The sequence below is a fragment of the Anser cygnoides genome, chromosome 2, assembly GCF_040182565.1.
Source record: "Anser cygnoides isolate HZ-2024a breed goose chromosome 2, Taihu_goose_T2T_genome, whole genome shotgun sequence".
NCBI classification, from domain to species: Eukaryota; Metazoa; Chordata; class Aves; order Anseriformes; family Anatidae; genus Anser; species Anser cygnoides.
The window spans coordinates 42,469,208-42,494,808 of NC_089874.1; the positions used below are offsets into that span (position 1 = coordinate 42,469,208).

Below are 25,601 nucleotides of genomic sequence, written 5' to 3' on the forward strand. Positions count from 1 at the left end.
GCTTGCACTGTTTAAAGAATTAGGTCTGTTTCTGTTAGTAACTTACCATACTGCATGCTTAAGACACTTGGCTGCACTATATTATACCAAGGACGATGTTTTCTTTTTTGTAAAACGAAGTGTACTTCTACCTTTTATTTCATATTTATTATCCTCCCATTTATATTTTCAATTATACCTTGAAATGTTCAGTCAATCACCTGTGCATTTAGTTCAGTCCAGCTGTAGCCCTAGATATGCACAGGAAGGGCAGGCAATGACCAAAGACTTCCCCAAATCTGTAAATGTGTATGTACCTGTGAAGCTTCCCCTCCAGGTGGTCTGTCACAGAAATTTTCTGTGGGAAAACTAGAAACTGATTCTTGCCCATGCTAGGGTCAGGTGAACAGATCTACTGAAGAGATATATAGCTTCCTCCTTCTTTAATAGTGTCGATCTAATGTGCTCAGAAGAACATGGCATGAACAAAGTTATTTTTTTAACTATATCCTGAGAAATGAAGCATAATTGGATACACTTTTTTTTTTTCAAAATCTATTCATTCATATTGCACAATTAAATTTATGTAGTAGTATGTCACATTGATTAAATCTGTGAAATACAAAGGTGGTTTTTGTTTGTTTGTTTGTTTGTTTGTTTGTTTTTCTTTAATGTTTCACTGCTTATTTATGCTTTGGAAAAGAGGGAAAACATTGAACTTCTGAAATAGTACTGTATTCAGCCCTAACCTTGGCACCACTTCAGACCAGTAGCACCACACTAAGCCTTTGCCTAGCACCTCTTTCTTGGGATTTAATATGTAAAACAAGATTGTTAGGTACCACAGAGCAGCAGGAAAGAAAGAAGCTTACTTTTGAGTTTTGCATGGATTGCCATCTTTAGGACTCAGTCTCAGCCCTCCATCTTAGCTCCCACATCATCAACATTAATGTTACAAAGACACTCTTAATGCTCACAGTATTGCCATTAGCCTGAAACCATACACAGTAAACCTTATGCAGTAAAGTCTGAGATGAAGGCATCCACTGCCAATCTGTCCTCACCATACTTTACAAATCTTGCAGACACCTAAAAGGGTTATCTCAAGTCCTCCTCACAGTAAATAAAATATTCTCTAAAAGGCTTTTGGGGATCCTCAGGGCATTCCAGTATTGCCAAGAAGATGCTTTACCCTACCCCTACCTAGTAGGGAAATACATAACAATGTGCTTTAAAAATTAAAAATTTAGAAGAATCTGAATAATTACTTCCTGTCAATTCTCTAGGTTGGCATCATGTAATTCAAGAGTGAGCCATCTCAGGAAATACATTTGGAAATGTCTGTGTAGCCTGTGGAAAAGCTGTGTAAAACTGTGTACAAAGCACAATACATAATGAAGTTTACACTTGCTTTGGGTTTGTCCTGAGGAACATACAGCAATTCTGACATGGTATCTGTCAGTGTTACTAGTTACAAGATGCAGCCTAGCAGCAGAGGAGTCTATTAAACAGATTTACAAGTCAACTGGCTCAAAATATTAGCATTTGCTTCTCCTTAAAAATAAATAAGTAAATGCATCATCTGAATAAAGGAAAAAACAAAGAGTCAATATGTAGATATTCAAACAGGATAAAAAATCCTGCTCTTGTGCTCTTCAATTTACGTGTCAATATGCTATATTCTCAGACCAAGCCCATTTGTCCTGATCATAAGAATCAATGACGTTAAATTCATGGCAGTCTTGTATTTTGATTTGCTCAGAGTATTGCCTAGTGTTTTCTGACACGCACCAATTGGAGCTGTGTGCCTACCAGGGATGAACACACCCAAGAGACAGAAAGATTCCAGTTTATTTCAGTACCAGTCTGGATCTTGGAAACAGAACATGCAAGAAAGAAATTGAAATGGTAAGACATATCTGTTTAAAGTATACATTCCCTAGAGGCATGCACTTACTGAAATTACACCAAACTTCAACAGATTTGTACATAATAAATTTTTTGAAAATTGCACAGTAATGTTAACAAACATCAAGGCAGTAGATTTCTCACCAAAGCAGCAATTAAGCAAACAGGCAAATAAACATGATGAAAAAACACATATTTTTCCCTACACTACTTCCACAAAAAAGATGGATTTTGTTTGTTTTACAACTTTTTTTAAAAAGCAAGCTTCAAAGAAGACTTCAACGAGGAAGAATTTCAAACTGCATGGCTTCCTATATCTCAAAGCAAAAGGCCTGTCAGGCCACCCTAACTGTAAGCATATCTACACAGTGACAAGAATAGTGTACACAGCACAACAGAACTTTTGCTGTAACTGTAATATAAATGACATTTGTATTAACCCAGAAAAATATTAAAGACTAAAGAGAGAATATTATGCCTAAATAAAATGTAGAAACATGAAAAATTACATATTTGAGATGGGATTGCAATTAAATTTTCTCAAGAGTTAAGCATTCTTAGCAGATCCACCTCTACTTCCACCAGTGTTGTTAGGTCTCATGATTTAGATAGGTAAGTAATCTATTACAGATTGTCCATACCTTTTATTAGTTTCACGTATTTATATACTTAGGTCTTTCCCAACCTTAATGATTCTATGATTCTATGGTATTTTGAAGGAATTCTTCTGTCTACTGTGGCTGACTTGCTACGCAAAAAAAGGACTACAATTTCTGTTTGAGCTACAGAATATGAAGCAAAGAAATAAATATTTAGACTGGATAACTGATTGATGTTGAACCCATTACTGAGCTTGTTAAAAATTGGAGCATACTGCTCATTTTCTTTTGACTTGCTTTGTTTTTTAGTTCCTGAATCTTGTAATGTATTTCTTTAGTGGGTACATATAGCATGAATCACTTTGTATTTTCTCTGATCCCCCTAGTCTTTTTCTGATAAGCTAAATTTATCAAGGCGTTTACAACTATTACTATAAAACTGTCATTGTTAACTTCAAATATGCTTATGATGTTTAAAAATCCTCTCCAATTCTAAACATAAAAATACTAACTAGCAAAATGGACACAAATTATCCTGATTCTCCATCACACTTCCTCTTTGCTGCCTTCCTATCTTCAGCTTGTCTTCCTGTTTGTTTTTCACCAACACCATGAGCAATGACATCAACAAAAATAAGTCCACATCCGTAATAACTCAGTATTTTTCTATGTATGTTTTCCAGCTACTAGGAAGACCAAGTTTTGCACTGAATAGTTGTATTCAAGAATTATAATTGATATCCATCCAGTATATTTTAAATTTAATAACTGGGACTAGAGGATTTAACCAAATGCACTCAGAAATACTTGGTAGATCTTGGCCTTAGCTATTAATCTGTTTTTAAACGAAACCAGGGAAATACAACGCAGAAAAATCCTTTTGTCCTGGATCTCTGCCAAGATGTTACTGTATTAAATCTATTCATTTCAATGAATAGGTTTTATTTTATTTAATTTCTGTCTGGCAATACTTTTACCAGACAATGAGCAAGAGATTTCCAAGAAGTCAGCTCAAGTCTGACCAGTGGTCAAAATTTCCCTACATATACTCACACACAATTTGGCTGTAAAATGCATGCCTCATTCAGAAACAACACTTTTTAGAAGATATTCTGCCTCTTCCTATGTTTTGACCTAAACATTCAGAAGCAACACTTGTGAATCAGTGTAAGTATCATGAAGAGTTTAAAAACAGGTTATAGAAACTCTTAAAATTGTGAGTGTAAGAGGTTTCGAATAAGCCATGTTTTTATAGCAGTACTCAACTTGTAAGTTTGACGTCTTGGATATTACTATTTACACTACACATATCAGTGTCAAGCAAAGAAGTGTTCAACTGAAAAGAAAGAAAACTATGGGGAAGAGAGAACTACTTTTCATGACCAAGCTATTTTCTCTTCTTTTGCAGGAAGAGTGCAATGAAAATCCACGAGCACTTTCTTTAGGGGACCAGAGAGGGAAAACGTTGTTTTAATCTTTTCCCGTTGTTCTCCCAGGGCATAGCACTCCTGGCTTCAAGGCAACATCGGCAGGATTCAATCCCAAGCCAGGCAGAGATGCCCATTAACCATACTCAAGGGAGTATTATTTAGCCCCTTCTCCCAGTTCTATGTGGTAAATCCCTTTTTAAAATTATAGTTTTGATTACTGATCAACTTGGAAACAAAAAAATTCTGCTGGAACAGTCCTGCTGGAAAGCCAGGAGCTGTCCTGCAGGGAAGCACAGGCCTTCTGTGCCGGTAGGCCGCAGGTAGGCCATACACTGAGACTCACTCTTGTATACCGACAGCTGTGCCCCTGTGGTGCTTTGAGATTTGCCCAAAGCATTTCTCTACCATCGATCTACTCTTTCTTGGATCTCTCACCCAACACTGGCAACAGCTTCCCACTGATCCTCTTCAGCTCACCACAGAGCATTCCTCGGGTGCAAGGAGCCATGAACATGTCACAGGATAAAGGCCCATCCTCACACACTTGCCGAAAATGTTTCAGAGAAATCAGGAACCCTAATTTACGGTTTTCCCCTAACTGACATGACCGCCAACATTAGCCATGTTTAATGACAAAAAGCCACCAAAGAAGTATTAAGCAAATATTAAATTCAGACTTTTAGTTCAGGAATGGAAACCTTGAACTCCCACTTTTATCCTAAGCCTGGCTGCTCAGCCAGTAAGACTCTAGCCTTAGTATCTGTAACTCCCACCTTTTTTATAGTTTATATTTTGTAGTTAGTTCTGGGACACAAAAGCAAAAACTCAAAGTGCTCAAGCACCATATGGATAATTTTACTGGTGGCAACAATGCTCGTACCTACCTAGCTAATACCTTCTCTTACTTTTAAATTGGAGACTACATCCACTAACAGAAATGCCAAAAACTGACTAACTAAATAAAACTAAAAGTAAATTTATACAGGATTTGCTTTTATGGAATACAATATGAAACATAGGCTTAGCTATCATCTTTGAATAACTTGAACACAGATACTTTAATTTATTAGACATTTGGAATTGCACATAGCCAAAAAAAGAAGAAGAAAAAAAGAAAAAAAAAAAAAGAGGTGATACTTCTTCCTGAGCTAGCATAAAGTAAAGTTGTTAATGTCTAATTTTGAACTCTACCTGTGTGCTTTAGCAGATCTGAAGACAGAGCTTGACAAACAGGAGTATTTATCCAGACAAAAATAGCCACTCAGCTGTGCTTTAGTGCCATTTTCTGTCACACCAGCATGACAGCACTAAGTGTTTAGTTCAAATAAGTGGTTCCATGTCCTCTGATAATACAACATGGTTCCAGCATTCTGTTCACTACAATTTCAGCTCCATCAGGGGTGGCACAAGACAGCTCAGTATTCCCAGAGATTTTCAAACCGTGGTGCATGTGTTCTATTATGCACTCAACCCGTCTGGTCCATTTGGACTGGATTCACCAGGGAATACAATTAGCTGGCCATTTTATTTACACAATCCAGCCTGCCAATTTGTCTGGAGCTTCAGTTATTTTCCATTTTCTTTTTCTTGCAGTTTAGAATGGTTTCTGAGGTGGCAACTATCTGTAGTACAGATTCTTTTTCTACTGGGCATTTGTGTATAATACAACCAACTTCTGGGGACTCGACTTGGGGTGGTTAGGATCTTCAAATTAGAAGGAGTAATTTCCTCACCAAGCACAGGTATGTTGGTGGTGGTGGTATTTTTTTGTTTGTTTGTCTGCTTTTTGTTTTAAGAACCACTAGATAAGACTTCTATATAACATGCTGTCAAACAAATCATGGAAAATATGAAGGAACAGCAACAGAAGAGCAAACATACAGAAACACATTTTGCTCCCTACTGTATGACTAATCAGTGGTCAAAAAGCAGGGTGTTCTTGTTGCACTGAAGATCAGAATTGCTATTCAGCACTTTAGGAAAACAAGCAAATACTCAAAAAATGAGACAAGAAATGATCTTATCCAAAGGACAACGAATTTAGGTAATTTCAGCAAGCCTCAGAACGACCGTTGTCACTTTACTTCATGTACATTTTCCAATGTTCAGATAATACGCTTAATACAAATATTGTGTAAAAAAATAGGAAAAGGCAGAACCAAATAAATATAAAAAAAAGCCTCATCCAAATGCAAACATTTGAAATAGTAAACTTATAAAAATATTGTGTGCTTATTCAAACTAGGAGGTTCTATATTACTTGATTTTATGACGTCAAATATTATATTATTTTCTGCCAATGTGTTTATGGTATCTCTCTGCTATTCTTTTCTTCCTCTTTCTCTACCTCTCTCCCCTTGTACCAAATAAAAATGTTAGCCTCCTATATTTTTATCTTGAACCAACACAAAGACAAAATGTTTCATGCAATTAAAGTAAGAAGAAAAATTGTGCCATCTTTCATCAGACACTGTTTATTCCCATGCTGCCACTCAACATAAATAGCCTGAATTACTTATAATTTTTCTAACTACCCTAATTATCTTTTTCCAAAAACATGCTATCTCTGGACAAGCCCATAAAATATGTCCTAAGCTAGCCTCTTGCCAAAAGTATTTTTCCACAGGTTTTGCTAATCAGCTTCATATAACTTAGTCATTTTTGTAAAAAAAAATGTAGTTAAACTTTGATAGGAAGCTTACATACTTTGGCCAGTTGTCTATAAATAATTCAAATTACTAAAAATTAAAGTTACGGTATCTGCTGCAAACAGAAAATGACTGATAAGGTTACATAACCTCTCTCACAACTCTGAATGTTTCCATCACTAAGTCTTTCAGTGAGTAATTACGAGTTAAACTGAAAGTAACACCACAATAGGATTAAACGAGAAAAAAATATCAGTGCTTTTATGCTGGCAGACAGCCATGGACATTCTAAACTCACTAGAACGCATGAAATGCTCACTCTCCTTACCAATTACATTAAGAGGTTTGAGAGAAAGAAGCTTGTATTTATCTCGAGTGTCCCTGATTCCTCAGGCCAGTCCCCTGTCAGCTGGAATGTTTTCTCAAAGCAGTGCAGGTTACTAGCCCTTGACCCAGGGAAGGAGGAAGTCCTAAAATAGCTTTTCTCCATTCTGTAACTTCATATTGCATTTAAAAAATACCATCCATTTTGTTAAATCCCCAGATCCTCTCCACTATTCTCTTGACTTGCCTGGTAGAATTCTCTTTTCCAGGCTTAAAGACAGTCCATTCAACTCTTCTGAATTTGAGAATCCTTAGATATTGGAAACAAACAGTGAAAATGAGAAAGCAAGAGAAGTGAATGATGCATACAAGGCTATAGGGATACAACAACCAGATCCATGCAGTAGGGGGACATTCCTAATCTATGAAGGAAGCATTCAGCAGTGGTACTGGACTGTGAAACAAACACAGAAAAATAATCAGCAGCCACCATTCCAGAGATGAATGGCCATTTCTCTGCAGTTCAGAGATCCTCAATCTAACCCCTGCTCTCCAGATCAGTCATTTTTGTAGCTGTAGAATGGCAATCATCCTATGGATGCCTGTCACCCTTGACTGCCTTCAGTCAGTGAGCAATCAGTGCTGGAGGAGTCATCACCCAGGTATGCAGGGTCATTAAATCAGTGCTGCATCTTTGAGCAATCAGCAGTAACAAGCAGGTAGTTTTGAGGCAAAAGCTAGCTGAGTTGTACGGCAATAACCAGGGCATGTATTTCAATTCAGGCTTACTGCACTTGGCTTCAAAACACAAAGAGAAATGTGTACTCACCATGGCTATTTGAGAGCAGGAGAAGAATAGGCGCACTTCTCTGACTTTGGCATTGAGTTGCCTAGAAAGCAACTAGTGTTGACTAGTGTTAGCATCAGAAAGGACTTTTTCAAAAGCTGTTCCTCAGGCCTGTTTATGTGCACTAGTAAAGTTTCAAAGATGATAGTTCTCCAGTGACTCCCAGCTCACTCTTCAGTAACCCAGCTCATGAAGCTACACAAGTACCTGAGCAGCAGAAATGAAAGCTCACTATTGCCTGAGCAATTGCAGTTTGCATGGACTGGACATATTACTGCTTTCACAAAATAAGACACTTTGGCAACCAACAGTACTACTTCCAGGAGATACTTAACAGCCTATGAAAACAACTGAACACAAATGCTTGGATCAGGACAGCAATTGTCTTTGTACTCCCCTCCAGCTGAGTAGAAGGCCTAATAGACTGCCTTGCTGCAGTGAGATGGATAGAAAATCTGTGCTCCCCCACTAAAAAACAGAGCTGTCTGGCCACTGCAATTACTACTGCGGTAGGGGTTTCACATGCTTCAAAGTGATTGGTGGTAATCCTTTAAGTTATCTCTAGAGCTGTGTCATGTCCTGGTACAAGTCATATACTGTCTCCTTTCTTTGCAGAGTTTGCCTCCTCAATTTCTTGTCCTCTAGACTCACAGTTTCAAAATTACAGAACCAATCTTCACATGGCCACTTTTATGTCTTGCTGTAGAACAACAATCCTTTTTGCAAATATGGAAAAGGTTCATCAGAAAGATGAAATACATAAAGGGCAGTTATCGTTAAAGATAACAGCATAACAGCAAGCTATGCTAAAAAACTGCCTGGAGTGTTCCAGTTCAGATTTTGAGAAAACTCTGAAATAATCATATCTTGCCTCAGATCAAGCACAGTGAGTATTTAGGGACACTTTTCAAAGTCTGTCTGTGAAGCACAGACCACTGAGTACAGTAGGTCACAGGAATGCAGTAAAGACTGACCCTGCTTCAGCGTAAGCAAAACAGTCCAAAGAGGACAGCTGCTAAAGGTAGGCAGAGTTTACCCTGCTATCAGACTCTAAAGCAATGATGTTGTCAGAGCTTCTTCCCAAGCAGTCCAGAAAAGGGTCTCACCACGACAAAATAATCGATTCATCCACATAAAGATGGCTTACAGAGTACCTGATTGGCAACTTTATCCCATTTGTACTGGAAAAAGTGATCTCTGGGTGAAGGTAATGTAATGTGCCACACGTGATGTGGCACAAGTAGAGAAAGTTTGTTCCTATAGCCCCAAAAGATCGTCATTTCAGAGCCACGCTCAATAAATCTGTACGGAAGTGTCCTTTTCTCTCTCCATACCTGGAGAATTGTTGAACTAGTTTCTCTTGTACCTGAACTTTAGACTAGACATTCAATGCATTGCATCTTGTATGCTGACTTCAGACAAAAGCCTTGTAAGATGAATGATGAGTTCCTAGATCAGTTTCCAATGATTTTATTATTATTATTATTATTATTATTATTATTATTATTATTACTATTTTATACATAAAAGTATTGGGTTTAACATACCTCTTCTTTTTTACAGTAATTTATGCTTAGAAGAAATACTACCTGCCTGTCCCACCAAACACACATTTGGAAATGTCTGGGGTTTCTTAAGGTACTCTTAGTTTTGCTTACGTTCTCAAGGACAGACTGTTAATTTAAGAATTTATCTGAGAGGCAATTATCTGGTCACATGCTTTCTGCTGCAGTCTCCAGAGAGTGAAAGTGAAGAGAAGAAAATAAAGAATGTCATTAATAAACATACCCACTTTATTCTGTGGGTTGTATTCTTAAATTTCTTGGGAAGGTTTGAGTAGTTTTAAAGGATAGGATTCTTCTGAGATCCTCTCCTCAAAGATACTTCTGTTGCTCTGCACTTCTGCGTGCTGCAAAATATCCAGTGCTATTCAATGGGGAGAAGATAGCTTTCCCAGCCAGAACAGCATTCAGTGCTGCATAACGTGGTGGGTGTTAGTGGGCATCCGGCCTTCCTGGTTGTTTTCTTTTTTTTTTTTTTTTTTCTCCCCACAGGAGTCACAGGACTGCAGCAGTTCTTTCCTACCCAACTCCTGTAGTGCAGTTCAGCACAGATTTATTCCTGGAACAGTGACACACCTGAGTTTGCACTGTCCCTCCTTCCCATACGCTGTGATTTTCCAGAACTTCTTTCCTAAACCAGATTATAACATGAAATTAGACATCATGCCCAGCACCTTTAAGTGGCTTCATTCAAATGTCTCATTGTGGAACACTAACAAGAGGAGAAGTATTTCCAAAAAACAGCTGGGAAACTGAGAGGTGCTTGAAGTGCCAGTGACTTGGGCCTACTGGGAACGAGCTGAGATCAGAAAGGTCTGAGCTTGAAAGCCATGCGATTACCGATAGAACGCTTTTTTACCAGCAAATCTTATAGCAGAAAAGCATCCATAGTGCCAGCCTGTGCTGCTAGGAAAAGCAGTTTAACTCCAAGGAAATTAATTTGAGGTTTCATTCATATGACAAATATTTACAATAAGATCTGGACAGAAATTCATATATTTTTAGCTAAAAGTTTTGCAACATTTTAAAAAGTTTTCTGTATTTCTCACAGATTATACAAATCTTAAAGGAAACACCATTTAGTTACTACACACCTTAATAATTTTACATATTTCCCCATGGATATTTTTGTCATCATTAATCATCAGTTTTGCAAGAGAATAATCCTCCCCCTTTTGATTTTTTTTTTTTTTCTAGGATGGGTAACACTAATCCTAACATTCCAGAAATGAGCCTAATCCTAATAGTAAAAAAGGAAGTCCTTTGTTGGATTTTGTTGGAAATACCAGAAGGGAAAAAAATCAACAACCAAGATTATACAAATGAACTTTCTAAATACATTTGAACAATGTTAAGATTGGTTAGTTAGAAACAGAAGAGCACTTCTGGTTTTCTGATACTTCTAACAGTAAAATCACCTAGGCCTGTCCCCATACAACCCAAATACTGGGTTGTATATCAGCAATACCAACGCAAGAGGAGACCTAAAACTTGACATTGACACATACTACATCTGGTAGTCCAGAAATCAATAAGAGCAGTGACCTGCTTTCACGTGAAAAACAGGAAGAATCTCTCCCAAAGGCCCCGATGTCTATATGGCCTTCCGACTAACCATCAAAATATGAGAAAAATGTAGAAGCTGCATAGCATACACAACTATGTAAGGAAAAGAGCTAAAAATCTAAACCACAACAAAAACCCTTGCTTTTAGCAACTATTGTTCATGTCTACATAAACAAGTTTTTACTGAGGAAGTCATAAGTGGTCTGAAGTAAATGCTGGAGGAGAGAGAAACAGAATGAAAAAGCAGTAAGAAGTTTATGGCAAAACCACCTTGCCAGAACAGCACAACGCTTATAGAATTACTGTAGTCGTCTGACTGATCATGTGTGAGAAGCTGGGAGAAGAAAGGGTATTTCTGATACATCAAACACAGTAAAAGCTGAAGCGAGACCACAAAGCTCATCTTCTTTTCTGAAACAGGATATCAATTTAATTCTGCAGAAACGTAACTGGGGTGTGCATGTCTTCTGAAGAGGGCCTTGCAGATGCTCCCTAGGAAAAAAAAAAAAAAAAAAAAAAGGTTGATTTACAGTAGTACTGTTTCTAAGACGAATGAGATGCTGTAAATCAAAGCCCTAAGATACGCTACTGTTTGCCACTTTCTCTTCACTGCAGACTCCAGCTCCTTCCTGAGCCAGGCTAAACGCACCTCTTTGAAGCAACTACTGTGACATTGTGTTCATCCTTTCTCAGGGTTTATGGCCAATTTCCAGAGCCTAATTGCTCTTGCGCATAGTAAGGAATATACTACAGGCAGACTATGCCTAGAATGAACATCAGCCTTTTTCGCCCTCTGTTTTCTCCCTGTTTCAGCAGCAGATTCTCTCTCTTGTTAACAGCAAGTATCTGTTGTGGAGGATTTCTCCTTCACAGTAGAAAACAAAAGCCTCTCTTGGTTTCCAATGTGATTGTTACAAATCAACACCAATTCTGACTTCATATGTGACATTAGCATTGCTCTTCAAAGCAAATTTGATAGTTTCTCAGCAGTAGCATCACATTTTTTAATGCATATTGACAGGCAGGTCAGTAGCCAGTGACTTTTTCTTAATGACTGTATTCTTTTGTTCTCTTTGCAGTACCCACAAGGACTTGAATGACAGAAAGTTCATTTTTCTCCGAATGAACATCTGATTAGAGTAGCCCAAGCTTTACCCCCCTTTGGGAGACATGCTGTCAGCCAGCAAAGCCATGGTGGTCGTGGTAACTGTCACTGCACATCCAACAGCTGCTCTGTTACACATTCCCTAACCTGGCAAGAGCTGAGCTGCTGAGATTCTGCCGCTTTCCTCCACCCTGGCGCCGAGCTGCCATGGCCCCGTACCTCCAGCAGGTAGGCTGGCGAGCAGCACTCGCTGCAGCTGCTTCTCAGCTTCCTTGGGCTGGTGCATCACCCGCACGAGGTCTCCCTAAGGTGCCTTCTGTGGCCTCGACCCTGGAGACCCAACGTCACCTCTGTCAAGCAACCTGAGCTCCACAGCTGGAAGCCTGCAGGCGCCTCACTTGGTTGGCACTCAGATTTTGCAGATGGTCATACACTGTGGCTTTTTGCTATACTGATGGAATAAAATTATGAGGAAAAACTGTGCTTAAGTGGACATTTTGAATTCTTTAGGCTCAAAGAAGAACTTGGTCTGCTGAATAGAAAATCAATAAACTGGGTAGTGTATGCTCCACTGATAGCAAAAGAACTCTATTTGTACAGTTGTCTTGTTCTAGCTGGGCTTTAGCTGAGGCAGAACTTCACCTACATAATACAGAATTCAGCACAAATTATGTTCAGTAGATGGACATCTTAATCATTACCTGAACAGTCATTTAAGGTTTAATGCTAAACTATTCAAAATATATATGTTTAATTATAAAAAGCTAAGTAAGTAACAATATCTTTCGAACAATCCTTAATATTTCTATTTTTGTTGAAGACATGGTAAGAACATGGCTTAAACTGCTATCACAATTGGTTACACCTTCCTGGAGGTCCTTTGCTTGCAATTATGTAGGATGGTCCCAGCAGCTTTGTCTTCCACAATGAAATCTACAGCCGAGATCAGTGAGACATTCTTGAGCATCATGCTATTCTAGAAGCTTAAAGGTAAAGCAAAATACTTATTTTTTTTTAATTAACATGTATTCCTGCTTGTGTAAACCATAGTACAAGGTAAAAATAAATAAAAAAAGTAAATCCAAATTTTCTCTGAATTTTTTGATGATCCCATCTTATTTCTAGTCAATTCAAGGAGTACAAGAACTGAATGACAAAATTACTTATTTACTTTCCATTACAATATTAGTAACCAGCATCACTGACATAAAGATGCAAATGCATTATAAATACTTTCAAATGGTAGCTCCCATGCATATGCAGTCTTTTTAATGACTTTTGACATTCTAGGTTGGGGATTGCTTTTTATGATAAAAAGCAAGTTAACGTGTACATGGCTAAGCAAAAAGGCAGATGAACATGAAGGGACTGTAAAAGTGCATTTGCACAAACTCCAGTTCACCCACACACCTGATGTGCATTCATACATTTTTCAGTACAGATGAGGTGCCATTCACCAACCAAATCTGCACGTTTAAAAATGTAAACAAAAACTTTCATGGACAACAAAGGGTGGCATCGAAGACAACTAATATGACAAAATGAAGATGAACCGTGGTAGAAAGTGAATGATATTTCGGAACTAGTGGATACTGGTCAACAGCATAACTGGCATACCAATGGGTTTGAAACTGGAACCATAACAAGAATACCATTTGCAAGAGGTGTTAGATCAAGTTTTACAGCATACTGCTTCTTCTCCTGCTAAAATTGGCAAAAAGTGATCCTTACACATTACAAAGGGCCAAGCTGTCACAGATGCAATAGAAAAGAATTATTTTTATCCATGAAATAGCAGTGGTAGAAAAGATGTATGAGAACCTCGTTAAAAAGATAATTTTTTTTTTAAAATGTGATTTTCCAAAGGTGCTATGATTTCTCCAGATAACTTGGCTGTCTCCATTTTGCTATAATTTCTAGCTGAGGAAACAAATACCAAGCTATGCAAATTTCCAAGTCTTGACATCTTTTCTAAACAGGGGGTGAGAACCCTCAAAACAAGCAAAACCTTTATTTCTATAATTGCTACCAAAAATATGCAGCATAGCCAAGTGAAAAAAAGTTATTCTGAAATTACAATATTTTTTTTTAGAACACGGGGGTTAAAATCTTGCTGTTACTCCTAATCTGCTGTTCCATATCAGACAATGATGAAATTCAAACTTTAGCTTCCTCTTTCTACAGCTTATCCCAGCATGGGAATTGATTCATCACACTCTGCAATCAACTTCTTGTACTTAACTGAATACAAATTATGATACTGAGGGAGATTTACGTGTTTGTGTCATAGAACACAATGCTTGGGAAGAAATTGATTTATCCTCTGAAGGGGATTTAGTCACAGTTCCAAATTCCCATTCAAAGTAAAACAGAAGGATTGCGAGGATGGGTGTTTTAATTTTTTTTAAATGCTTTTCTATTTCTCTATGTTATTTTACATAATTTTTAATTTTTAAAGGAATCGTTTTCTGTTTGTTTCAAGCTTTTAATTTACTAGAAATAGGAAATTTGCTCTCCCATATTTTGCTGTAGAACTTCTGGGAAATCTCAGAGATGTTATGATTAGCTTTCTGAGCCTTATTGAAAGGTTAGAGCACTAAGTATTCTTTTATCTAAAATGTGAATTAGTCACTGAAATTTAATAAAGGGTGTTATAAAAAGTGGGGTAAAAAAACTGCCAAGAAACAATCAGTTTGGAATAGTCCAACCAAAAATCCCAGTTCTTCTGAGCTGATTAACACTTAGCCCTGGTTATGTAAAAACATGACAGAAAGCTAAACCTTAGTTACACTTTCATTGACACATCACTGTTCAATCATGTCTTCTTTGCTGCTATGCTTCTTTCCTAATTCTATGGGATAGGTAGAAAATAGAATTACATTCCTATATATAGAATACATACACTGCATTCCACGCTTATTACATATGTATAATGTTAACAGATATGCAGTAGATTTGTTCATACCAGATATGGTATTTGTAATATTTTCTTGCTCTCTTTGCCACTTACTTAATTCTGCTTGTTACGTCTTTCCAGTTGTTTATACTATGAGACTTTTGGAATAGATATGAAGATAATGCCTGAAGGAACAGATCCCAATTCCTGATGCTAACAAATAAATACATTAGTAATGCACAACGATCATACTAATGCAGAATTATAGGTAAATAATAGAGCTACTTATGCAAAATCTATAATCCTAAATTGCAGCTTGTTAGGAAAAGTCAAGAAATACGGGTCATACCTTAAACATTTATTTAATTGAACAAAGAGATAGACTACAAAATCCTGAATCATAGCATTTGCACTCAACTGCCAGTTTCAGTTTGCCAAAAGTTAAAATTGTTACCATTGTCACTGGAATTTCAGAACTGTCCAGCACTTCCAAGATCTCATAAATTTAGTTTTACTAGCTGTGCCAAGGTTTTCCCGTGAGTACCCATTTTTATATCCAGCTTCATTATATTATATATCCTTATACATCTTTCAGTAGTGAACAAAAATTGAAAGTTTATTGTAAAGCAGGTTAATCAAATGCTTTGTAGCAAATGATTTGGAATGTCGAAGTTGTCAGGCTCTTACGCCCTTCTAAAACCAACTGGAATCACTAGGATATACCTTTTGAGCTTTCAGTTGGATTCTATGTATTACAACGTCACATTAATCAATCAGAGATATATCTCACAATTCTACAGATGATACTATAGTCTGCCATATTAACTGCAATTATCCCTTGCTGCCACCCCACCAGTAACCCATCAGAACTGGAGTTGCATGAAACCTCTATTTCTTCAGAATGTATGTATCCCTGTAAGGTAGATAATTAAAAACATACCAGAATCATATTGTGGGGAAATGTAAGTCGAGAGCTGAGTTTTCAGATCAGATCTCCTCCCTCTGCATTCAGTGCTCTCTTAACACTGAGATGAATGTCATTAGATAAAAGTACAGCAGCTATAAAACCATACTTGGTTACATGAAGAGCATTACAAAGGGAGACGGGGATAGAAATTGCGTTTGCTTGCTGCTGCAATGAGAATTTATTTCTCAGCTCAAAAATGTGTGACAAGAATAACTTAATTGCCTTCAACAATAAGACACATGTATTTACAAACAGGCATGTGTTTAACTGCCCAGCATAGGTAAGATGCTATCAACTAAGGAGTTGATTTCCAAAACAATGGATGAACACAAAGAGGGACATAAGAGTTTTCTTCCCTTTACTGAACTTCAGGTTATGGTGCCAATACTAACTCGCAATAACATCCGAATCTCAGCAAGTATAAATCACAGAAGCAGTGTTGGTCAGTTGAGGTTCTGTAGCAGTTGAGGTTCTGTTGCTAAAGTTCAAGTCAGATTGAATTTTCCAGATTGGTGAATATGAAGACGCTAAGTGTTCAGCATTATTATTGTTGCATCACCCTTAAACACCTAAAAACTAAAGGGAGGGGAAAAGCTTTTATAAAAGCAACATGCTTTGATCATATCGGTCATGGTAGGAAAAGCATCTTCCTCTACTCACATCCTGTTTATCAGTCTTTAAGTGTCAAGTTTGAATTTGTAACAAGTGTAGCGAATATATTTCATTATTACAAGTTTTAAGGAACATAAATCACAGTATCTCAGATTGATTTTGATATTTTATTGAGAAAGAGACAAAAAACCACAGGCTTCTCAACAAAGTAATGCAAGGAGGTATGTGTATGCAACATCCTAGATAACTACATAAAACTATCCTACTGCAAATTTGGGTACGGATAAGGTTATAAATTTACTATAAGATAAATATGCAGAGTTTGATCCATTGAAAAAAAGACGTGCTGACAGATTTTTAAAAACTATCAGAATCACAGTCAGCTATGGCATTTTTTCTTGTTTATTTCTGCATCCCTCTCTATGTAGTTTAGTAGATAAGTTTTTGTTTCACCACCTTTGTTTTCTGCCCCTGATGACTCAGATCTTAACATTTCCAATGACACTAAACCAAATGCAGAACCTTGGATTGTATTTAGCCCTAATTTTCCTGAACTATGAGTAGTGCTTGATCTCACACAATTTTAGTGGCCTATAAATTGAGGAGCTTTATCTTCACATCTTCACCCTACCACTCACATTCCTCCACAATGTGGGGCAAACTGCTTAAACTCTTTGTACTGTTGTTTCCCTATCTATAAAGCTTTTTGAGGCTTAAAGACAAACCAAGCAACTATTACACTTGAACTTCACGGCACAATGGTCATTCTACATTGGCATGTCCCATAAGAAGCAAACATTCCCAGAACTGAAGAAATAGATAATAATTCTTAAGAGAATCATCCAGAAATAAAGAGGATTTGCATTTCTAAGCAAGGGTTTACTATATAAAAAGAACTCGTACAAACAAGGCTAGTGCTCAAACAAGACTGACTACATAGCATGTTCCAGCTATTAGTAGTCTCTGTTTCCTTCTATATATTGGTAACAACCCCTGAGACTAAGGATGTAGCCAAAATGTGTACGCTGATGAACAGATTGGAGAGTAGCTTTGAACTTTAGAGCTTGTTTCCATAAAGATGTTCTCCACGGCCACACAAAAAGAAGAAACAAACCAAAACCAGTCCATGGAGTGTTCAGGAAATGGTCCGTTTAGTACCAATAAAAAGACAGTTAGATGGCTCTACTTTGAGCTCACAAACAGGGGACTACATCAGGCAGTGGTTATTGTAGCCTAGAAGACACATTTAGCCTGGTCTTTGAAACATTTAAGATCAGGAATTAGCCCGTCTTTATGTTAATTGAAAAAAAAAAAGAAAAAGAAAAAAGAGAGAAAGTATAAAGCAAGAGAATTGCTAAGTAGCTTTTTAAAGAAAATAACGAACAGAAAGAAAACTTATGACTGCATGCAGCACAGGAAGGAAGAAGACAGAAATCCAAAATGTGGTAACAAATTAGTTTCTAAATAAAACCTCCAATACAAGAGTTGACCTATAATTTCCATGAATGTATTTAGACAAGAAAACAATCTGACCATAGCCTGAAAAGTAATTGTTCTTGCAAAGAGGGTAAATCACATGATGAAAGAGATAGAGACTGGCTTGTTTTAGTGGTGGACCTTCCCCTTCCTTTAACACTACTGAACTACTATTATTTGAAAATCTTGATGCCGGTCCAGTCATCTCTACCTGGTATATGGTTTTTAGCTTTGGGGTATATCTGAATCTGTTGAGATAAAAGAGGACGTTTTAAGGAAACAAAAGCCAATGAAAGATTGTGCTGCTGTGAGCAGACTTTGCAAAAGAAAGGGAATCAAACTGTTTTTCACTCTGGCAATTAGATCTACTAGTGACTGGCAAACATAATTATTATTTGATGCCGTTTTTCTAGTTGAGCAGATGGCCAGCTCCCTAGATACTCCTTCAGTGACTTCTTGCTAGGACAACAAACAGAAATGATGGTAAATAGTCACCCTGACTGGATGCTTCCAACTTCCCCAACACATGAGTGGAAAGGACTACCCCACGAAGGGAAAGGTTTCATTTCTGATAAAGTGATAAGAGACAGGCCACAGAGTCTCAAAACAGGCAGTGCCACCGGAGAGCTTGCCACCTAGAGACACACCAACTGCAGGTCTTTGAGCAAGAGAGAGGCCAAGGTAACCCAGCGCTAATGCTCGTACTGTGAAGATAGTCCAAGAGTCTCAGGTGTGACTTCACAGGCCTGCAGGTTCAGAGGTCTGCAAGCTACTAGTATCCATTTTTTAGAACAAGCAAAATTATAGATTAATCAGATGGGATAGAAATAGTTCAACATGCCTAGTGGTTTACCTTCATGCAATAGTATATTCTGCTGTAAATACCTCTGATCTTTAAACATTTAGAAACCAGACACACAGATGGGTTTAATTTTCTGTGGGTGAATAAATATAAAATGTTCCAACATACACTACAAACAAACAAACAAACAAACAAAAAACTACAAACTCATCCAAACTCATCCTTCATCTCTCTCTCTCTTCTAGAATAGATGTCTCCAGTCAGTGAAAATCTCAGAAAGCAACTGCAGATAAGGCCTTGAACTTCACAGTGGCTTTGGTAAAAGTATGCCTCCCTTAAGCTGAGGAGGAAATGTCTTCGATTCTAAATGTTAATTCTCATTTAAAGCTCCCCCACATCTCTCACCTATCATTGAATGTATTTCACACGGGTAAGCATAGCAAAGAATCACAGCCTTTTACTGGAAGTCACATTTCATAAAATGAGATCAAAAATGTTAACAGCAAACATGATGAAGATGTGCCATTTGAAAATATTCATTTGAACTCATTTGACCAAGGCTATTGTTTGGAGTTAAAAAAAAAAAAAATCACACCTGTGTGCAGACAGATAGAGTCTCTTTATCTGGTAAGAACAAGGTGCAGAGACTTGTGCAATAGATAATTAATCTCTATTGCTATCTATAGTTTCATTGTTAACACTGTCTTGGTTGACGTGTGAAAATATGTTCACACCTTTGAAAATGAGCGATTAACTAATCAAATGACAATATGAATCTTAGAAACACAGAAATAACTGCAATCCAGCACTACTTATGACTATATTTTTATTTTTAATTTCATAAGACGTGCTGAAAACCAAACTTCTCCATTACCTCTAGCATCCTTCAAGACTATAGGGAAATTAAAAGGTTTTCCCCCCTGTAATCATCATCAAAATTGCGACCACCATCATGAGTCTATTTTCACCAGAGTACACAATATTTTACCCTGCGGGAATTAATTGCTTGGAAAATTTTACTTATATAGGCAAGTTCCAGGAGACTGTAACAGAGAGAAGATGTAAGCAGCACTGACTAACCAGGGGCAGATACTATTAAGCAGTAGCCACTGTCCCATTATGAGCCTCTTAAGTAGCAGTTGTGTGTATCAAGTAATGTAAGACCAATAGTCTTACATCAGTGCCCCAGGAAACGTCCCAATTAAGCATGTTTTCTGGATAAGTATGTCAATTAAATGAAGCATATGGTAATAACTTGTACAGAAGAGCTACACAGCAAAAGCCCCACGTTTCATCATAACTTCACAGGGCTGCAGAATGTGTGCAAGATTCATATTTTTAAAGATCTGACTAAACACAAATTATATTATCCAAATGTCATTTCAAAACTCTCTCCAGCAATAAGATGCGAGATAGATCTCATGCTTATAAGAATCCCACCTTCTGCATTTTTTTCTTTTTCTTTTTTGTTTCCTTTTTTTTTTTTTTTAATGAAACTATCCCATTATATCCTCAGATGCTCCCACTGGACGGAGCTCAAGTAACTGTCATTTCCATATGAAGGAAGGCAGTAAATCTATCTTTTCTCTATATACAGAATTCTATAGAATGGTGATCTTATCTACATCTACTCTGCATATAAAAGTATGCAAAATATGCACTTGCAAAGTATTTAGCTTTTTTATCCATCTACTAAAATTCTTGACATGGCTCTTATCACATCTCTAACATTGTAATCTCTTTCATTCTGGCTGTGAAAATTGTTCTGTTTATATTCATTCAAATAGCTATAAAAAATATTTTTGTATCTTTGAGTTAGTCACTGTAACATCTCTTGCTATCACCACAATGACTCCTGAGTCATATACAAGCTATTTATCTTAATTTAAAGCCCCTTCTGGACAGTTTCTGTCTTACTGCCTTATTTATGCTATTTTTGCTCTACATAATGTCAGTCTCATTTACTTATTTGTCATGATTTCTAATAACTTGTCTAACACTTTTTCTGATACTTTCTCATTTCCAATACTTTACAGTAGCCCCAAAGAGCGTAAGACTATCATCAGACACCCATTTCCACATTCCCTCACTTAAAACTATTCAGCCCATCAAATCTCCAAAACAAAGTTGTTCTGTATTTTTTTTCCTTTTCTATTTGTTTTTCTCTCCTGAAGACCTCTCTTATTCTTAGAATTCTTCATGCTTTCCTGTCACACATGAAAATCAGACTTGCAGAAGAAAATTGTTTTTGCTTTCCAGGCCCAATAGCGTTAAGAAGCAGCACGGCAGTGCAGGTTCACTGAGTTACAAAGTTGTTGGATATTTCTCTTTGTATTTATTGTCTTTATCAAAGAACAGAAATACTACTTCAAAGCAAAGTTCTATCTAGCCTAGTATCCCGTCTCTGAAAACAATCAAATGAATACAATACACAGAGCTGACATTTAGTTTCGAAGTTCTTCAATTTAAAGAAACCTTCACAGTTCTTATTCTACAGGGCATATATAAATACTACTAGCCAAGAGACTAAGAGCAGCAAATATGACTAACTTCAATTATTTCATTTTTATTTATTTCAACTTACTGTTTTAAGTGTACACTCTCCTTTTTGGTTTTCATGCTGAAAGCTCCTTTTTGCATCATATGTTTTCTTGTATTCTCTCATTGCAAATACATAACTTCGCAGATTGGCTGACATCTGTTTTTTCAACTCTCTTACATTCATTGCAGAAGTGGCATAGACCGAAAAACCTTGATAAAATAAATAAACGGGTATGTTGCATTTTCACAGCCCAGATCACTTACGTATCAAATAAGTGTGTAAACTTTAACTGAAAGTGGTATAGCTTAATATCACAGAAAACAATTATAATACCTATATTCTACTCTAAGAAATGAGATCAAACTTGTGTTTTAAAAACAGAACATCACAAAGACACTAAATGCTCTATAACAGAAATGCTCTAGATCAGTAAAACCAAAAGCAATCGTGTGGAAGATTTTGCCTACATCACGCTCTACTAATTTCTGTGAATGTATCAGCACGAAGAACGTGGCTCTTAGTGTGGCCTCTAGTTGAAACAATCCACATTCAAATGAAAACACTGAATTATCATGTGGAGAAAATCATGTAAATCTAGGAAAACAAACAAACAAACAAACAAAAAAAAAAACCACCACAAAACTGTGAACTTGAAAGTCAGACCTTTATTTTAAAGAAAATTAGTATAAGAAGAAATAAAATGCCATTGTGATCAAATTTCTTCCTAGTGATCATTTCTAGTTTGCTTATGTTTTATCTTCCAGAGGCATACAAGACATATAATGGTGCTTGAGGGAGACTCCTGGACTTCTGACTTATCTAAGAATGTGAAGTTAATGCTTTTTTTTTTTGGTTTGGTTTGCTTTTTTTTTTTTTTTTTTTGCCATCTTCCATAAGAGGCTACAGCTTAAACGAACTGTTTTTCCATACCACTTGTCTGCCAAAAACACAGAAGAGGTTGGTAGGAAAAGAGAGGAGGCTCTTTGAAACTTTGGATTGTATTTGTTAAAACAAGTCTTGACTTTCCTCTCTTACTATATATCCTTGTTTTTAATTTCTCTTAGTTTCTGGGGAGTCATGTTTTCAGCTTTATGAATGTATGGTACTTCCTTACAGCTTTTCATTCCATGTTTCATTTCTCAAAGTGATCAACCGTGCAACCAAAGAAAGACTGGTCAGTTAAACATACTGGAGACTCATAAATAAAAGATACCAAAATTACTCCTCCACCCTGAAAGTGTACTTCAGATACGTCTCAATACACAGGCAGACCAAAAGGACAAACAGATCAATTAGTTGGTTTGAACAGTACCAAACTTCTGGTGGCACTATGCAAAAAACGAAGTGCATTCTTTCAACACACCTCCTAATCTGCTTGATTTTTAGTAAGAAACTATGCCGTTCTTCAAATTTTGCCTTAAAACCCGTGTCTTTTTAGAAACAATCAGGTAACTAGTAGTACCCCATAATTTCTTGATGTTGTATCAAAAGCCTCTTTTGACCTTTTGATCGCTGGCATTTATTATGCAATGTTTTACATTACGCCCTTGCTCGTTACGTCCTTGCCTTATGTCTTGCTTAAAACTCTTGAAAAAAATGGCATGTCCTTGACGCGCTGTAAAATTTGAAAACCTTTATCCTGAACTGTGCAAACTGATGATAAAAAGGAAACAAAACATACGCCCTAAATAACTATGGTGTAGATGGGCTGGGGGCAGCCCCAGGAGCTTGGTCCCAGAGACATACGGAGCCAGGAAGCCCTTTTTATGAAGGGCACAAGGGCTGAAAAACAGCCACCCCTCCGCACACTGCGCATGCGCCTGCGCTCCCTCAGCCCTGCCCTCCCTCCCCTTGGCGGCCATCTCGCAGCCCCCCCCCCCACACACCGCGCATGCGCCCGGGCTCCCTCAGCCCTACCCTCGCGCGCCCCCGCTCCCTCCCGCCGCCTTGCGCGCTCCCGCCGCCGCCCTCCGCCCGGCGCCGGGGGGGGTGAGAGCGGGGCCGGGTCGCTCCGCGCCTGCGCAGCGGAGGGGTCTCGCTACGCAAAGTGCGCAGCCGCCGGCGTAACGCGGGGCGCAGATGGAGCCTCCCCCCGGCGCTGCAGGTAGGGGCGGCCGCCGCAGGCGTTGGCTGGTGGGCGGGCCTCAGCGGACCCCCCCGAAAACCTCCCTTTCCCCCCAAAAAAATTCCCTCTTCCCCCCCCACCGTGCTTCACCTCAACCGCCCGAGGGTCCTGAGGGAAGTCCACACGGGCTGCCTCTGGGGGAGGGGCGCAGCGCGGCGGCCCCTCGGGCTCCCCTCAGCTTCCAGGCCGCCGCCCCCTCCCTCGGGCGGCCTGAGCGGGGCACGCCGGTGTCCGAGGGCCTGTCCTCCTGCAGAGCGAGGCCCCGCCGTCAGGAGGTCACGACGCCCAGCTGGCCTTCGCCAGAGCTGCTGGAGTCGCGGCTGCTCCTTGGTTAGCCCCATCTCATCCTCAGGATGCCGGCCAGGTTTTCCGCTTCTCATGGAAATGGCTTGGCCTGGCTTCCCAGGCCCCGCAAACAGGGCACTGTCATGGTGGCCAAGCTCTGGTGGTGGTAGTATCATCTAAGCATTCACGTGTTGCAGAATTAAGAAAATGTTATGCAACTTACAGCTGTATTTCAGCTGGCGGTTGTTCATCCGCAACATAATTCTGCGCCCTGTTGTCCTTTGGAAGAGGTTTGTAGTAATTACGGTAGCTTAAATTAAGCTATTGTGCGTTCTTTGTGTACCAAAAAGGATGGCTCCAAATGTTGGCATATACCACTGCTTTACTTCCTTATTTACACCTGTAATGCCATTACGTGTGCCTCCCAGCCCGTGCTATAGTTGTGTTTTAGCAGCGGTACTGCTGCTGAGGGTGTACCTTGGGTATACGCACAGTGACACTAATACTGAGATTGATCTGCTAAGCAGTGGCATTGCTTACTGACACCTCTCTAAATCTGCTACCCTGTTATCCGGTATCTCTTACGTACCTCCCCCAGCCCAGCCATCGGTCCCTGGCTGTTACGGCTCTGCTGAAAACCTCAGAACGTGAACTGAAAGCAGAGAGGTCTAAGTGAGGTTGTAGAGAAAGTGGAACAATAGCTGCAAGAGGTGTGAGCTACCCTGTTGGTATCAGTAAGGTGTTAACTCAGATACCCTGGTGCGGTGGTTTTTAATGTCATCGTTAACTGCTTCTTGGCTCACGTATGAGAAAAATAGGAAGAATCACAGTTTAGTAAATTGTTACCACGACTGATGCTCCATTTTAAGGTCATAAAAGACACGGATATTCTCATGGCTTTGCCAGGCAGTAGGGAGTGAATATCAGGGAGTCTTCTGAAGCTCAGAATATAGAAGCTGTAAATTATGCCATGATTTGTATGGAAGGAGTTCTTGGACAGCCACAGTTAGGGAGGGAACTGTAGCTGTGTTATTAGGTGATTACACCCAGTAAATGAATAGGTAGATGAGTTCTCCAAGAAAATTCTGTGTTACTTGATTTTGTTTTATCCTTCTTAAGAATGAATGTGCTGCTGCCCAGCATTGAAGTTTTTTTTTGTATGCAGCACTTCTAAAATTGTCATTGGAAGATGCTACTTTCAGTAGTAGAAATCGTGGGTTATTAGCCCATTTTCTTTTCAACTTGCGTTTGGTTTTAGTTGTCATTTTCAAATAGTGATGTCTGGATCCCTATATGAGGACTCATGAGTGCTTAAAGAGAAAAGTAAGATTATTGACAGTAGCTTAGATACACAATTACAGGGTTTGGCACCTAGCCTGGTTAGTCTTAGGGGCCTTAAAAACAGGGGTTAAAGGCTGATTTCGTAATCATTTTCGTAAGCTACTTGAAGTGTGTGTTTCTGACTGTTTTGTGGTCATGTGGAAATCTAGGTAGTTAAATACAGCGGCAGTGTATCAGTGGAAGGACTAAATTGGGCTTCCAGAAGGGTTGGGTCTTGTTTTGAAATGAAATGGACAGTAAGACAGAGCTAGACGAGTATACTGGAAGGAGTGAAATTTTGGCTTCGAATGATAGGAAGAAGTCATGGGAGATAACAGCAGTGTAAAGTCAGTCAGTAAAGGGGAAAAATGTATATGTAAAAAGAAGAACAGTCTCACCTTTTAATTAAATGTCCTTAGATAACACCAGTGATTAAGAACATAAATTACCCCCATCATGAGGGGAGTTAAACTGGCTTGACCTTTTTGATGTTCTTAGTGTCTTTGGCCTCCATTGGGAACATGAAGGAAAAGGATAAATGCGATTTCCTAAAGCTGTTTGACAGCACGTTTTAGAGAACTGTTCAGGGAAAAGAACTAAGAAATGGA

The 25,601-nt window shown here is 38.4% G+C and overlaps 1 protein-coding gene and 1 long non-coding RNA gene across 2 annotated transcripts in view; one reads left to right on the plus strand and one right to left on the minus strand.

Moving 5' to 3' along the window:
* Positions 1-172: 172 nt before the first annotated feature.
* On the minus strand, positions 173-24,252 carry LOC125184277 (uncharacterized). Its single transcript, XR_007168034.2, has 3 exons — positions 23,479-24,252; positions 21,306-21,472; positions 173-11,355 (listed from the first exon to the last, which is right to left on the minus strand). It is a non-coding gene; the product is annotated as an uncharacterized lncRNA (long non-coding RNA).
* CMC1 (C-X9-C motif containing 1) overlaps positions 23,184-25,601 on the plus strand; it is a 41,290-nt gene continuing 38,872 nt past the window's right edge. The window contains exon 1 of the mRNA XM_048076073.2: positions 23,184-23,367. Coding sequence (XP_047932030.1) covers positions 23,343-23,367 — 25 coding nt within the window. The 5' untranslated portion in view covers positions 23,184-23,342. The remainder of the gene's footprint in view (positions 23,368-25,601) is intronic.